Source organism: Oncorhynchus kisutch, linkage group LG27 (assembly GCF_002021735.2).
Source record: "Oncorhynchus kisutch isolate 150728-3 linkage group LG27, Okis_V2, whole genome shotgun sequence".
In the NCBI taxonomy this organism is placed as follows: domain Eukaryota; kingdom Metazoa; phylum Chordata; class Actinopteri; order Salmoniformes; family Salmonidae; genus Oncorhynchus; species Oncorhynchus kisutch.
The window spans coordinates 8,143,504-8,157,170 of NC_034200.2; the positions used below are offsets into that span (position 1 = coordinate 8,143,504).

General features: G+C 42.1%; 2 protein-coding genes across 4 annotated transcripts in view; one reads left to right on the forward strand and one right to left on the reverse strand.

Annotated features, from left to right (window-relative positions):
* The window catches only part of LOC109901017 (fizzy-related protein homolog), a 30,625-nt gene extending 27,532 nt beyond the window's left edge, over positions 1-3,093 (reverse strand). Inside the window, exon 1 of one of the 2 annotated variants that reach the window (XM_031806775.1) lies at positions 2,930-3,093. The gene's annotated coding sequence lies outside the window, so the exon portion shown is untranslated. The remainder of the gene's footprint in view (positions 1-2,929) is intronic. The other variant, XM_020496987.2, reaches the window with a different exon arrangement.
* Positions 3,094-3,159: 66 nt separating this feature from the next.
* LOC109901018 (splicing factor 3A subunit 2) lies at positions 3,160-8,547 on the forward strand. Of its 2 annotated transcripts, none has more exons than XM_031806776.1 (8): positions 3,160-3,247; positions 4,783-5,058; positions 5,144-5,190; positions 5,280-5,389; positions 5,494-5,543; positions 7,348-7,488; positions 7,610-7,678; positions 7,788-8,547. In XM_031806776.1, exons 2-8 carry the CDS (start codon positions 4,861-4,863, stop codon positions 8,097-8,099), a joined length of 927 nt encoding a protein of 308 aa, XP_031662636.1. In that variant the 5' UTR covers positions 3,160-3,247; positions 4,783-4,860; the 3' UTR covers positions 8,100-8,547. The 2 variants fall into 2 exon arrangements, with proteins under 2 accessions (XP_031662636.1, XP_020352578.1); XM_020496989.2 differs by having other exon boundaries at positions 3,232-3,933.
* Positions 8,548-13,667: the final 5,120 nt, after the last annotated feature.

Below are 13,667 nucleotides of genomic sequence, written 5' to 3' on the forward strand. Positions count from 1 at the left end.
GTTGGAAGCAGAAAATAGTCTAGAATTTCATTGTATACCGTATCGTTAAGATTTCCCTTCACTGGAACTAAGGGGCCTAGCCCGAACCATGAAAAACAGCCCCAGACCAGTATTCCTCCTCCGCCAAACTTAACAGTTGGCACTATGCATTGAGGCAGGTAGCGTTCTCCAGGCATCCGCCAAATCCAGACTCGTGCGTCGGACTGCCAGATGGTGAAGCATCACTCCAGAGTCCAACAGCTAAGAGCTTAAAATCAAATCAAATTCTCTTTGTCAGATGCGCTGAACACAACAGGTGAAATGCTTACTTTACAAGCCCTTAACCAACAATGCAGCTAAGAAAATACCTAATATATATATATATATATATATATATATATATATATATATATATATATATATATATAAAAAATTAGAAATAAGAATAACAAATAATTAAAGAGCAGCAGTAAATAACAATAGCGGGGCGATATACACAGGGGGTACCGGTACAGAGTCAATGTCCGGTGTCGAGGTAATATGTTCATGAAGGTAGAGTAATTAAAGTGGCTGTGCATAGATAATAACAGAGTAGCAGCAGCGTAGAAGAGGGTGGGGGGACAATGCAAATTGTCTGGGTAGCAATTTGACTAGCTGTTCAGGAGTCTTATGGCTTGGGGGTAAAAGCTGTTAAGAAGCCTCTGGGACCTAGACTTGAAACTCCGGTACCGCTTGCCGTACAGTAGCAGAGAGGACATGTTAGTTTGTTAGTGATGTGGGCGCCAAGAAAATTGAAGCTCTCAACATGCTCCACTACAGCCCTGTCGATGATAATGGGGGCGTGCTCGGTCCTCCTTTTCCTGTGGTCCACAATCCTCTCCTTTGTCTTGATCACGTTGAGATAAAGGTTCTTATCACATTATTATTTTAGGTTCAAACATAATTCTAGTTTTTCCATATCCTTCATTCAAGGTGTTGAAAACCAGTACTTTCTGGTGGATGTCATTTTCATGGAAAGATGCAACTACTCAACGTTTTCCCAAGCTATACTAGCCTCCCTCCACAGCAACGATCTGAACCTGAACGATGCCTGGGCAGTGGTCACAGATAATGCCTCCTACTGCCTGAAGGCATACAAGGAGGTTCTGAAAGGAGTGATGCCCAACAGTGTCCATGTTACCTGTCTCTGCCATGTCATCAATCTGGTGGGTGAGACCTGGCAGCACTACAAATAGTTCTCTGAAGTTGCATCACTTGTGACATGGATGAGAGCTGTCTTCTTCAGAAAGAGAAGGGTGAGCTTCCTCATTATGAAAGAGTTTGTGCTGGCCAAGGCTCCTGAAGCAGAGAGCTCCAGATGGAATAGCTGGTTTGAGGCAGTGAAGTACCATGCAGAGCATGTTCACCTGTACAGAGTTTTTGTTGGCACTAAAGTCATCATCCCAGGCAGTCATAAACATCCTCCAGCTGGAAACAGGAGAAGGTTGCTGCATTATTTTTTTAAATTTATAATGAAACACTTAGTAGAACTCAGTTTTGAAGCACTTGCCTTGATTATTTTATTTTTTATTGTGCGATGTGTTGCATTACAAATGTACTGTTATATCTTATTAAATTGTTGACCTTTTATTCATTCACATTAATAGACTTTCTGATGATGAAATTAGAGTAAACCGTAAAACACAGAATTTTGAAAAATGTACGGAGAAAAAATGGAATTTGGAAAAAAATTAAACGGATTTCATAGGGCCATACATCACCACTCCAGCCGACACTTGGCATTGCGCATGGTGATCTTAGGCTAGTGTGCAGATGTTCTACCATGGAAACCCACATCATGAAGCTCCCGACAAACAGTTCTTCTTCCAGAGGCAGTTTTGGAACTCGGTAGTGAGTGTTGAAACCGAGGACAGACGATTTTTTAAACACTACAGCCCTGGGCAGTCCTGTTCTGTGAGCTTGTGTGGCCTACCGCTTCACGGCTGTCCGTTGTTGCTCCTAGACCTTTCCACTTCACAACAGCACGTACAGTTGACCAGAGCAGCTCTAGCAGGGCAGAAATTTGACAAACTGACTTGTTGGAAAGGTGCCACGTTGAAAGTTACAAATATCTTCAGTAAGGCCATTCTTCTGCCAATGTTTGTCCATGGAGATTTGCATGACGGTGTGCTCGATTGTATACACCTGTCAGCAACAGGTGAGGCAGAAATAGCCAAATACTCTAATTTGAAGGAGTGTCCACATACTTTTGTATATATAGTGTACTTGTCAGCTGCATATTATGCATCTCCTATGTGATACTGGGCTTTGCCTTAATGATGTAGATTAATTCAATACTTTAGTTCCAAAGCACTGTTTTGTTTTCTGTAAATTGTACCTAGCTATTCGGGTTGTTTTGTGTGGAGACTTGAATAGCTGGCGCACTAAACTCGCTGGCTGTAAATGAACTTATCCTCTGCAGCAGGGGTAACTTTAGGTCTTCCTTTCCTGTGGTGGTCCTCACGAGAGCCAGTTTCATCATAGAGCTATATGCAACTGCTTCTTTCGTGCATAATCGGAAAACTGTTGGCATAGTTTACTGATGTTGTTCTCTCTAAACTAAGCCCGATGGTCTATGTTACAATTTTAATTGCCAGAAAACTAATGTTAGATCTCTAGTTCAAGAATGCCGGATAGCACCTTGAACTAGCTCGCCATATTATAGTTCAAGACTTGAGCCAATATGAAAGCCACTTTCAAACACCGTTCAAAAATACAATTATTCGACGACACTAAAGCCACTGATTGTAGAAAGCTAACTACAATTACCACGATAAAGCCATGCTAGTCATAAATCACAACTGTTCCTTTCGCTGACAAGTAACGTTAGTACCGCGCTAACGTTAGCAACCTATCAATCTCCAAACGTTCGAACTTGTTTCTCACACAAACATTTTTCAAATGGACCTACCGTGCAGCGTGAAAGACTCTCAGTTATGCACTGAATCGGAGATTATGTTTTGTCTGGCGAGATCTATGTGGAGAAAAAATACATATTCTTTATTCTCCAGCCCAGAAAGAGACGAATGTTTTCACCAACAAACGCTTGACCGGGATTCGCAAAGGAACATGGGGAAAACGCGGTGACGTCACTTTTTTCGAATCACACATTTTGCGTTGTCAAGGGAACAGACATGCAGAAGTGATTCTGACGAGTCATGGGTAACTGCATACATGTGGGGTGTGTCTGAAAGTGGGTGTGTCAACAGAAGTGGGAGGATCAACATAAGTAGGTGTAAAGAAGGGCAGATTTGTTGCCACTCAAGACAGTTTTGCTTTTAGTTAAGCCTAACCCCAACACTTTTCCTAGCCTCATTCTCCTAACCTTCTACCTAAACCCAACCCCTTTACTAATCTTAAATTAATTATCTTTAATTCTTCTAACCTGCCAAGTTATTTATCCTAACCTTCTATTCATTTTAGCTAAGCCTAACCCTTTTCCTATCAATGCGCTAAGTAGATATCAATAATGATCGACATTGACTACACCACTGCTTGTAATTTGTTGTACCCCCTAGCATATGTTATTATTGTCTATTTATGTACTTATTGTATGTATACAGACTTTTTCTACATGGGTAATAAAACAAATATATATATATATATTTTTAAAGGCAGTTAACCCACTGTTCCTGTTAACTGTTAACTGACTTGCCTAAATAAATACAAAATACGCATTTGAACATTGTAGGCTATACATTATAGACAAACGGACGTCTTGCATTTTAGAGAGGCTTAACTTCAAATATTCACGTTTCTGCTCAACTATCTCGTAAAACATATCAAAAATACATTGTTTGAACTATGTGTTGTGTAGTTTTGTCAATAAAGTTATACACATGTACGAAACGGAAGTTTGCCTATGCGCATTAGTGTTTACGTTGTGAACGGCGTGACGCAAACGTTGAGGAATTGGTGAGTTTAAAAACGAGTAATTGTAATGTGATATTGTACCCCCTAGCTCGATTGTCTATTGTTTGTAATCTATGTATGCTTTTGTTCCCTCATGTGCTTTATGTATTGATTTGATATTAATTTTTAAAAAATTAAAAATATTTAAACAAGTAATTCTGTGGTAAATTAGATATTAAAGATATTCCATTAACTTGATTAGCTGCACCTACATTTACTACAGCAACAGATATGAAAAGAAGTCCCGTTTTGTTCGTTAAAGTCGTAGCTGCTTTGCCGGTTACCTCAACAAAGCTAACACAAGCTAATATTAGCATAGCTAGCTAATCCACCCTCTGCACCAAAACCCAGTGTATAAGATAGCTATACTATAGCCTATAGTAGTTGTCTTATAATAGTGTAATTACATGCATTGTTAGGCCTCTTGCTTTTGGTGTAGAAATGTATGTAACAAACTACGTTTCAATAGTAGCTTTAGTTAGCTGGCTAGTGCTCAGAGCTAGCGGCAGGGTGGCCTAGTGGTCAGAGCGTTGGTACAGAGCTGACAAGGTACAAATCTGTCGTTCTGCCCCTGAACAGGCAGTTAACCCACTGTTCCTAGGCCGTCATTGAAAATAAGAATTTGTTCTTAACTGACTTACCTAGTTAAATCAAGGTAAAATAAATAAAAGTTGCACCCTAATTGCTAGCTAGGTGCCATGGTCTGCGAATGTTACTAGTTAGCTAAGCTGAACACATGTTATTTAATTTGGTACAATTTAATTTTCCAAAGATGCTCCCCAAATGCACAAGTGAAAAAACGTACCTTTTTAAAATTATGTTAAACTTTTTTTCCCCAATATGTTTCTCCAGAGTGAAGACGTCTAGTTGATCAGTTGTCCAGGAGGTGGAGTTGAGTGTTTTGACTGAGTGAATCCATTGCCCTGCAAAATGGATTTCCAACACAGAGCTGGGGGCAAGACTGGGAGTGGTGGGGTTGCGTCCTCCTCGGAGAGCAACCGGGACCGGCGAGAGCGGCTCCGCCAGCTGGCCCTGGAGACCATTGACATCAACAAGGACCCCTATTTCATGAAGAACCATCTGGGCTCCTATGAGTGTAAACTGTGTCTGACACTCCACAACAATGAGGTAAGGAAGTGCTCATTTCAATTTATATGATGATCAATTGTCATTGGAATTACAGATTGTAACCATTGTTGTTTTCTCTTTACAGGGCAGCTACCTGGCCCATACACAGGGAAAGAAGCATCAAACAAATTTGTAAGTACATATGGATTACTACTACTTTTGTGTCATTTTAGCACTGTGTATATTTGGTTGTGCTCACTTCTCTATTTTGTTGAATGCAGAGCGAGAAGAGCAGCCAAAGAAGCAAAAGAAGCTCCCGCACAGCCAGCCCCCGAAAAGGTGAAGGTTGAGGTCAAGAAATTTGTGAAAATTGGTCGACCGGGGTACAAAGGTAGGTTAATATGTGTTATGTTAGTCATCATCAGGCTCTCAAAGGATTTGATGACTCTAGAACAAGCTAATGTAATGTATTGATATTATTTCCCTTCTCAACAGTAACAAAACAGAGAGATCCAGAGAGCGGGCAACAGTCTTTACTTTTCCAGGTGAGTCTGAATCAGAGTATGTGAGCGGAGCTGGCGAGGAGTGGAGAGTGCCCAATTTGACTGGAGAGTGGAGCGAGATTCCCAAAGGCTGGAGCGTTGGCATTCTCGCTTGCCCCAATTTCGCTCCATCACAAGCTCAGGGCATGCCAGCCCCAGCATGCATTTGTAGTCTACTTGTGTGCTGCAAATAGCCCCTTGCTAATGTCATGGAGTTTGTTAAATATTTTTATAAAGAAACTGATTAAACACACAGGTGCTAAATCAAGGTGACTTACAAAGACGAGGTCCAAGAGGGAGTGCAGTGATGTAGTGTCCACAACTAAAGAATCATTGGAATCTAAAATACATTTATCCCAAAAGCCTGAAGCCACAGACTGGCCAAACTCGTGTTTCTTTTACATTTTAATTTCACCTTTATTTAACCAGGTAGGCCAGTTGAGAACAAGTTCTCATTTACAACTGCGACCTGGCCAAGATAAAGAAAATCAGTGCAACAAAAACAACAGAGTTACACATGTTATAAACAATCGTACAGTCAATAACACAATACAAAAATCTGTATACAGTGTGTGCAAATTAAGTAAGGAGGTAAGGCAATAAATAGGCCAATGGTGAAGTAATTACAATTTTGCAATTTACACTGGAGTGATATGTGCAGATGAGGATGTGCAGGTAGAAATACTGGTCTGCAAAAGAGCAGAAAAACAAAAACAAATATAGGGATGAAGTAGGTAGTTGGTTGGGTGGGCTATTTACAGATTGGCTGTGTACAGCTGCAGAGATCGGTAAGCTGCTCTGACAGCTGACGCTTAAAGTATGTCTCCAACTTAAGTGATTTTTGCAATTCGTTCCAGTCATTGGCAGCAGAGAACTGGAAGGAAAGGCGGCCAAAGGAAGTGTTGACTTTGGGGATGACCAGTGAAATATACACGGGTGGGTGTTGCTATGGTGACCAGTGAGCTGAGATAAGGCGGATCTTTACCTAGCAAAGATTTATAGATGACCTTGAGCCGGTGGGTTTGGCGACGAATATGTAGCGAGGACCAGCCAGCAAGAGAATACAGGTTTCAGTGGTGGGTAGTATATGGGGCTTTGGTGACAAAACGGATGGCACTGTGATAGACTGCATCCAATTTGTTAAGAAGAGTATCGGAAGCTATTTTGTAAATTACATCGCCGAAGTCAAGGATCGGTAGGATAGTCAGTTTTACAAGGGTATGTTTGGCAGCATGAGTGAAGGAGGCTTTGTTTTCGAAATAGGAAGCCAGTTCTAGATTTAACTTTGGATTGGAGATGCTTAATGTGAGTCTGGAAGGAGAGTTTACAGTCTAGCCAGACACCCAGGTATTTATAGTTATCCATATTCTAAGTCAGAACCATGCAGAGTAGTGATGCTGGTCGGGTGGGCGGGTGAGGTCAGCAATCGGTTAAAAAGCATGCATTTCGTGTTACTAGCATTTAAGAGGAGTTGGAGGCGATGGAAGGAGTGTTGTATGATGTTGAAGCTCGTTTGGAGGTTTGTTAACAGTGTCCAAAAAAGGGTCCGTGGCCTCCAACAGAATGGTGTCGTTTGCATGAATTCTAAAAATGAATTCAAAGGCACTGTTTAATTTGTATTTCATTCTAAGTAAGTCACAGCCTAAATGCACAATTTATAGACTATATCATGATTTAATACAACAAAATGTTGTATGGCCTAGCCCAAACCATTATTCCTCCTCCACCTCCTCCACCAAACGTTACAGTTGGCACTTTGGGCTGCATTTTCTGAGACACTGGCTACTTTCTCTTCCTCCCCTATCAGATTGATTACCCAGAGATAGCAGAGGGCATAGGACCCAGGCATCGCTTCATGTCTGCATACGAGCAGCGCATTGAGCCCCCAGACCGTCGTTGGCAGTACCTTCTACTGGCTGCAGAGCCCTACGAGACGATCGCCTTCAAGGTGTGTGCGTGTCTTCATTTGGCCCTAAGAAAATCCCCAAACACTCTCATTTGTCTTTGCTTCGTTCAGTTTTCCTATGAATGACAACTCATACCTTTTGGTATCTTCTATATTTATGCAGGTGCCAAGCAGAGAGATTGATAAAGGCGAGAGTCGCTTCTGGACCCACTGGAACAAAGATACAAAACAGGTCAAGTACATTTGGTGTTGACAGTCCCATGGTTGGTCTTATCTGACTTGTTCTTTGGAGTATATTTAGGTGTTAATGGAATCCAACTAAATGTACCGTCCCTCTCCAGTTCTTCCTGCAGTTCCACTTCAAGATGGAGAAAGCCCTCGCCCCACCCAGCGGACCCGTACCCCCCATGGGTATAAAGCGCCCACCTCCCCTGATGAGTGGGATGGGGCCTCGACCCCCCAGTGAGCCCATGCCCCCTCCACTTCCAGGGGGGATGAATATGCCCCCTTTACCCCCTGGCGCCCCTGGCCCTCCCCAGATGCACCACCACCATCAAATGCAGCACAGTGGCCCCGGAATGGGTATGCCACCCCTGATGAGACCCCCACTCCCCTCTGACAACCATGAAGGAATGCCCCATCAAAACAACTGATCTCCAACCAGCACATCATCCTTCTGTTAGATTGTTTGCCTATCATTTGGTTGCTATAACAGTGCCCCATTTTAGGACTATGTCAAGTGTACTGTTTCATTGTGCGATGTACTTTTTCTAAACTCTGAAAGAAACTTTGTATACCTAAATATATTCTACAGATGCAAAATGGGCCATATTCAATCGGTTTTGTACACAGTTGCCAAGGCATTGTATTTATCATGCTCGTCTAATATCCACACTATCATACCATTTTTAGAATGAGGCAATATAATGTGCAAGCTTTAAGTGTTATGCTAGTGTGGCTATAGGAAGATATCCATTGTTTTAGGCACTTTGTGATGGCACCAATATTAATAGGATCCTGCTGTATTGTAAATGTTGAGTCCTGTGTATGAAACAACATATTTTAAGGTTCTTTTTTTATAATAAAACATGTGGAAAGGTGTATCATGATCTTTCTCTGTGTGCTTGGCTAAAAATAAAATGTGTTTAGAGGAAAAGATATGATACATAACAGGGAAAGCTTTATTGACAATTAGGGTAGCAAAAAAACGATTTCAGATTAAAGCATTTAAAAAAATTCATAAAAATTGTAACAGTTGCCCAGCAGTTATAGGCAATCTGAAACATTCCCATAGTCCCTACAAAGAGTCCCCAATAAAGCAATTCAATTTGCTTTATTGGCATGATGTAGCAATGTGCATATTGCCAAAGCTTACTCTGGAGATTTACAACATTAACAATTAAAATAATAATACTGTCAATGGAACAACAGTAACAACAATCAAGGGTCCAAATAACAATACATTGAAAAATGACAATAAGCATAAGAGGACATGTTGGTTTACAATAGCACCCAGACAATTACACAAATGAGACGTCTTCCTCAACTTTATAATACAAACCAACATTTTCAAAACGGCATCACTGAACAATATTCTAAGCAACAAAGACATGGCAGACTGGGAAATCAGTCATGCTTCTCTTCTGACTGGCACTTGCAATGGCTGCCAATGATCCAGCAGCAATTATAGTTGGAACATTCATTTGTGCAGAGAACCCATAATGTGTTCACAATGATGCCCATCCACGTTACCTTATTTTACTATTATGTAGAACTACTGTTGTATTCCTTTACTTAATTCTTCATCAGACTGCATGCCATTTTCCCTCCTATGATATGCTGGCTTTTCATTTCTTAACCTTTTGTATCATGAGTTTAACTTCCTCCTCCGTTTTTCCGCCACTTATTTTTCCTCCCCTCTCAGCTTGACCTGTTTTCCCTTTTTCTTCAGCTTAGTTTCTTCATCTCTCTCTCTCTTAGCCCTCTTTTCCTCCCCTTCTCTGCCTTTGGAAAGTATTCTCTCTGGTGGAATGTTGTCCCACTCCTCTTCAATGGCTCTTCAAAGCTGTTGATTATTGGCTGGAACTGGAACACGCTGGTCAATCCAGCCAGCCTGCCATAACCCCACCACCACCATGGCACACTCTGTTCACAATGTTGACGTCAGCAAAACGCTCTCTCTTACAAAACGCTCGCCATACACGCTGTCTGCCATCTGCCCGGTACAGTTGAAACTTGGATTAATCTGTGAAGAGCACACTTTTCCAGCATGCCAGTGGCCATCAAAGGTGAGCATTTGGTGAGCATTTTCCCACTGAAGTCAGTTACAATGCCAAACTGCAGTCAGGTCAAGACCCTGGTAAGGTTGACGAGCACGCAGATGAGCTTCCTTGAGACGGTTTCTGACAGTTTGTGAAGAAATTCTTCGGTTGCGCAAACCCACAGTTTCATCAGCTGTCCGGTTGGCTGGTCTCAAACGATCACGCTGGTGCAAAAGCCGGATGTGGAGGTCCTGGGCTGGCGTGGTTACACGTGGTCTGTGGTTGTGAGGCAAGGTAGACGTACTGCCAAATTCTCCAAAATGACATTGGAGGTGGCTTATGGTAAGAGGGCTGAGACACAGAGGTCCTCAATGCATTCAGGGCAGAGGAGGCTGGTGAGAGGAGCCATATGAGTGCGGGCACATTGTAATGACTGGAATCAATAAATAGAACCGAGTCAAACATGGTTACTCTATGTTTGATACCGTTCCATTTATTTAATTACAGCCATTACATTGAGCCCCTCCTCCTATAGCTCCGCCCACCAGCCTCCTCTGATTCAGGGGTATAATAAAAATGTTTTTGAGGAATTTAGAGGTCACATACACATTATTTCACTGAATGTCACTGAATGTGTATGCATTCACCGAATGTGTATACTACCTAATAAATGTTCACATATACTCATACCTACTAAATATTATAGAAGTATGATTCCAAAAATACCCGGTGTCACCTAAACGTCCTTGAGAAGCCAGCCATTTGATTGGATGCTCCAGCTAACCGTCAGTGACAGCAGTGGCTGATTTGCAAAGTGCAGATGAAAACCAGCACACACTGCAACCCATGTTGGGAATGAGGATTCTGAGCCCGGAGAGACAGGTGAGTATTTTGTTTCTGTGCCCTACCTCCTGTGGTTGGACTTTGTGCAATGCAGATTGCCTCACAGTCAGCGCATCAGCATACTCCTCTTCCTCCACAGGCCGTCAACCTTTAATGGTTTCTATAGGATGACAGGGCGCTCACATTATGGATGGAAACCTACAACAAAAATGTGTGTCTTTATGTGTCATTGTCACTGATTGGTTTGAGTTAAAGTTTACCCCCCCAAATTAATATTAATTGTGCTTTAACAACTCAACATAATTGTATATAGTAAGTGTAGTGGACTGTGGTCCACACTAGTGTACATGCCATGTAGTTTCTGAAAGCCGGAGCTGAGCAGCAGGATTGTGATAGCTATGAGCAAACAGCGGTTAAGTGTGACCCCTTCCCAGGTTGTCTCTATCTGGTTCAGGTTCTGGGGGGATATAGCCTTACGCAGAGACACTGAGGAATGCAGAGACAGGGGGAAAGACACGGGTTATAACAGCATAAATCACAGTGTCGTAAAGTGCGTAAAGTACTTTGAAGTACAGCTTAAGTAGTTTTTTGGAGTATTTCTACTTTACTTTACTATTTATATATACAGTACCAGTCAAAGATTTGGACACACCTACTCATTCAAGGGTTTTAATTTATTTTTAGTATTTTCTACATTGTAGAATAATAGTAAAGACATCAAAACTATGAAATAGCACATATGGAATCATGTAGTAACCAAAAAAGGGTTAATATGTCAACCAGCTTCATGAGGTAGTCACCTGGAATGCATTTTAATTTACAGGTGTTTTTTTTGTGGAATTTCTTTCAAATGCGTTTGAGCCAATCAGTTGTGTTGTGACAAGGAAGGGTAGGTATACAGAAGATTTGGGAAAAGACCAAGTCCATATTATGGCAAGAACAGCTCAAAAAAGCATAGAGAAACAAACGTCTATCATTACTTTAAGACATGACTGTCAGTTAATCCGGAAAATGTCAAGAATTGTAAAGTTTCTTGAAGTGCAATCTCAAAAACCATCAAGTGCTATGATAAAACTGGCTCTCATGAGGACCGCCACAGGAAAGGAAGACCCAGAGTTACCTCTGGTGCAGAGGATAAGTTCATTAGAGTTAACTGCACCTCAGATTGCAGCCCAAATAAATGCTTCACAGAGTTCAAGTACCATACACATCTCAACATCAGCTGTTCAGAAGAGACTGCGTGCATCAGGCCTTCATGGTCAAAATGCTGCAAAGAAACCACTACTAAAAGACGTGCATGGGCCAAGAAACACAAGTAATAGACATTAGACCAGTGGAAATCTGTACTTTTTTTGGTTCCAACTGCCATGTCTTTGTGACGCACAGTAGGTGAACTGATGATCTCTGCATTTGTGGTTCCCACCGTGAAGCATGGAGGAGGAGGTATGATGGTGTGGGGGTGCTTTGCTGGTGACACTATCTGGGATTACCACAGCATTCTACAGCAATTTGGTTTGCGCTTAGTCCCATTTGGTTTGCGCTTAGTGGGACTATCATCTGTTTTTGAACAGAACATTGACCCAACACACCTCCAGGCTGTGTAAGGGCTATTTGACCAAGAATGAGAGTGATGGAGCGGTGCATCAGATGACCTGGCGTCCACAATCACCCAACATCAACCCAATTGAGATGGTTTGCGATGAGTTGGACCGCAGAGCGAAAGGAAAGCAGCCATCAAGTGCTCAGCATATGTGGGAACTCCTTCAAGACTTTTGGAAAAGCTGGTTGAGAGAATGCCAAGAGTGTGCAAAGCTATCAAAGGCAACGGGTGGCTACTTTGAAGAATCTAAAATCAAAAATATATTTTGATTTGTTTTACACTTTTTTGGTTACTCCATGATTCTATTGTTGTTATTTCATAGTTTTGATGTCTTCACTATTATTCTACAATGTATAAAATAGTAAAAAATTAAGAATGAGTAGGTGTGCCCAAACCTTTGACTGGTACTACTATATATTTTACCCCTTTTTTATCCCAAATTTCATGACATCCAATTGGTAGTTACAGTCTTGTCCAATCGCTGCAACTCCCGTACGGGCTTGGCAGAGGCGAAGATCGAGAGCCATGCGTCCTCCGAAACATGACCCTTCCAAGCCACACTGCTTCTTGACACAATGCTCGCTTAATCAGGAAGCCAGTCACACCAATGTGTCTGAGGAAAAAACGTACAACTGGCAACCATGTCAGCGTTCATGCGCCCGGCCTGCCACAGGTGTTGCTAGATCGCGATGGGACATGGAGATCCCGTTAGGCCAAACCCTCCCCTAACCTGGATGACGCTAGGCCAATTGTGCGCTGCCTCATGCTTCTCTCGATCGTGGCCGGCTGCGACACAGCCCTGGATCGAACCCGGGTCTGTAGTGACGCCTCAAGAACTGCTATGCAGTGCCTAAGACCGCAGCACCACTCAGGAGGCCGACTAATATTTACATTATTTACTTTTACTTCACTACATTCCTAAAGAAAATAATGTACTTTTTACTCCCTACATTAACCTTGACACCCAAAAGTACTCATTACATTTTAAATGCTAAGCACGATAGGAAAATTGTCAAATTCACAAACATATCATCCCTACTGTCTCTGATCTGGAGGAATCACTAAACACAAATGCATTGTTTGTAAAGTGTTGGAGTGTGCCCCTGTCTATCCATACATTTTAAAAACAAGAAAATGGTGCCGTCTGCTTTGCTTAATATAAGGAATTTTAAATGATTTATACTTTAGGTACTTTGATTCCAGGAACACAGGATGAGATGTTACTATCCTTTGTGCAAGCACTTCCAAGAGTTCATGAAGTGAGTCTGGTGAAATTTGGGGAGCGCATCGCCAGTAGTGTACCTTTGGTTCCTAGGGTGTTTCGGCCTTTCGCACTATACACCCTCCCCAAAGGCGGCCAGCGACAGGGTGATCAATCCTACGCTTGCGTCCCATTACCAATTAGTCATAGGAGTTGCCTTGTTGTTGATAGCCAACATCCCATGGGACTATGCATGGCAGAGGCGTCCTCCTCCCTGAGTCAAGCATTGTTGACCGCATACCTCCTTGCCCTCTCA

Coding starts and splice junctions, on each gene's coding strand:
- LOC109901018 (XM_031806776.1), top strand. CDS start 4,861: ATGGATTTCCAACACAGAGCTGGGGGCAAGACTGGGAGTGGTGGGGTT. Junction 5,059..5,143: donor TGACACTCCACAACAATGAG/GTAAGGAAGTGC, acceptor TTCTCTTTACAG/GGCAGCTACCTGGCCCATAC. Junction 7,489..7,609: donor ACGAGACGATCGCCTTCAAG/GTGTGTGCGTGT, acceptor ATATTTATGCAG/GTGCCAAGCAGAGAGATTGA.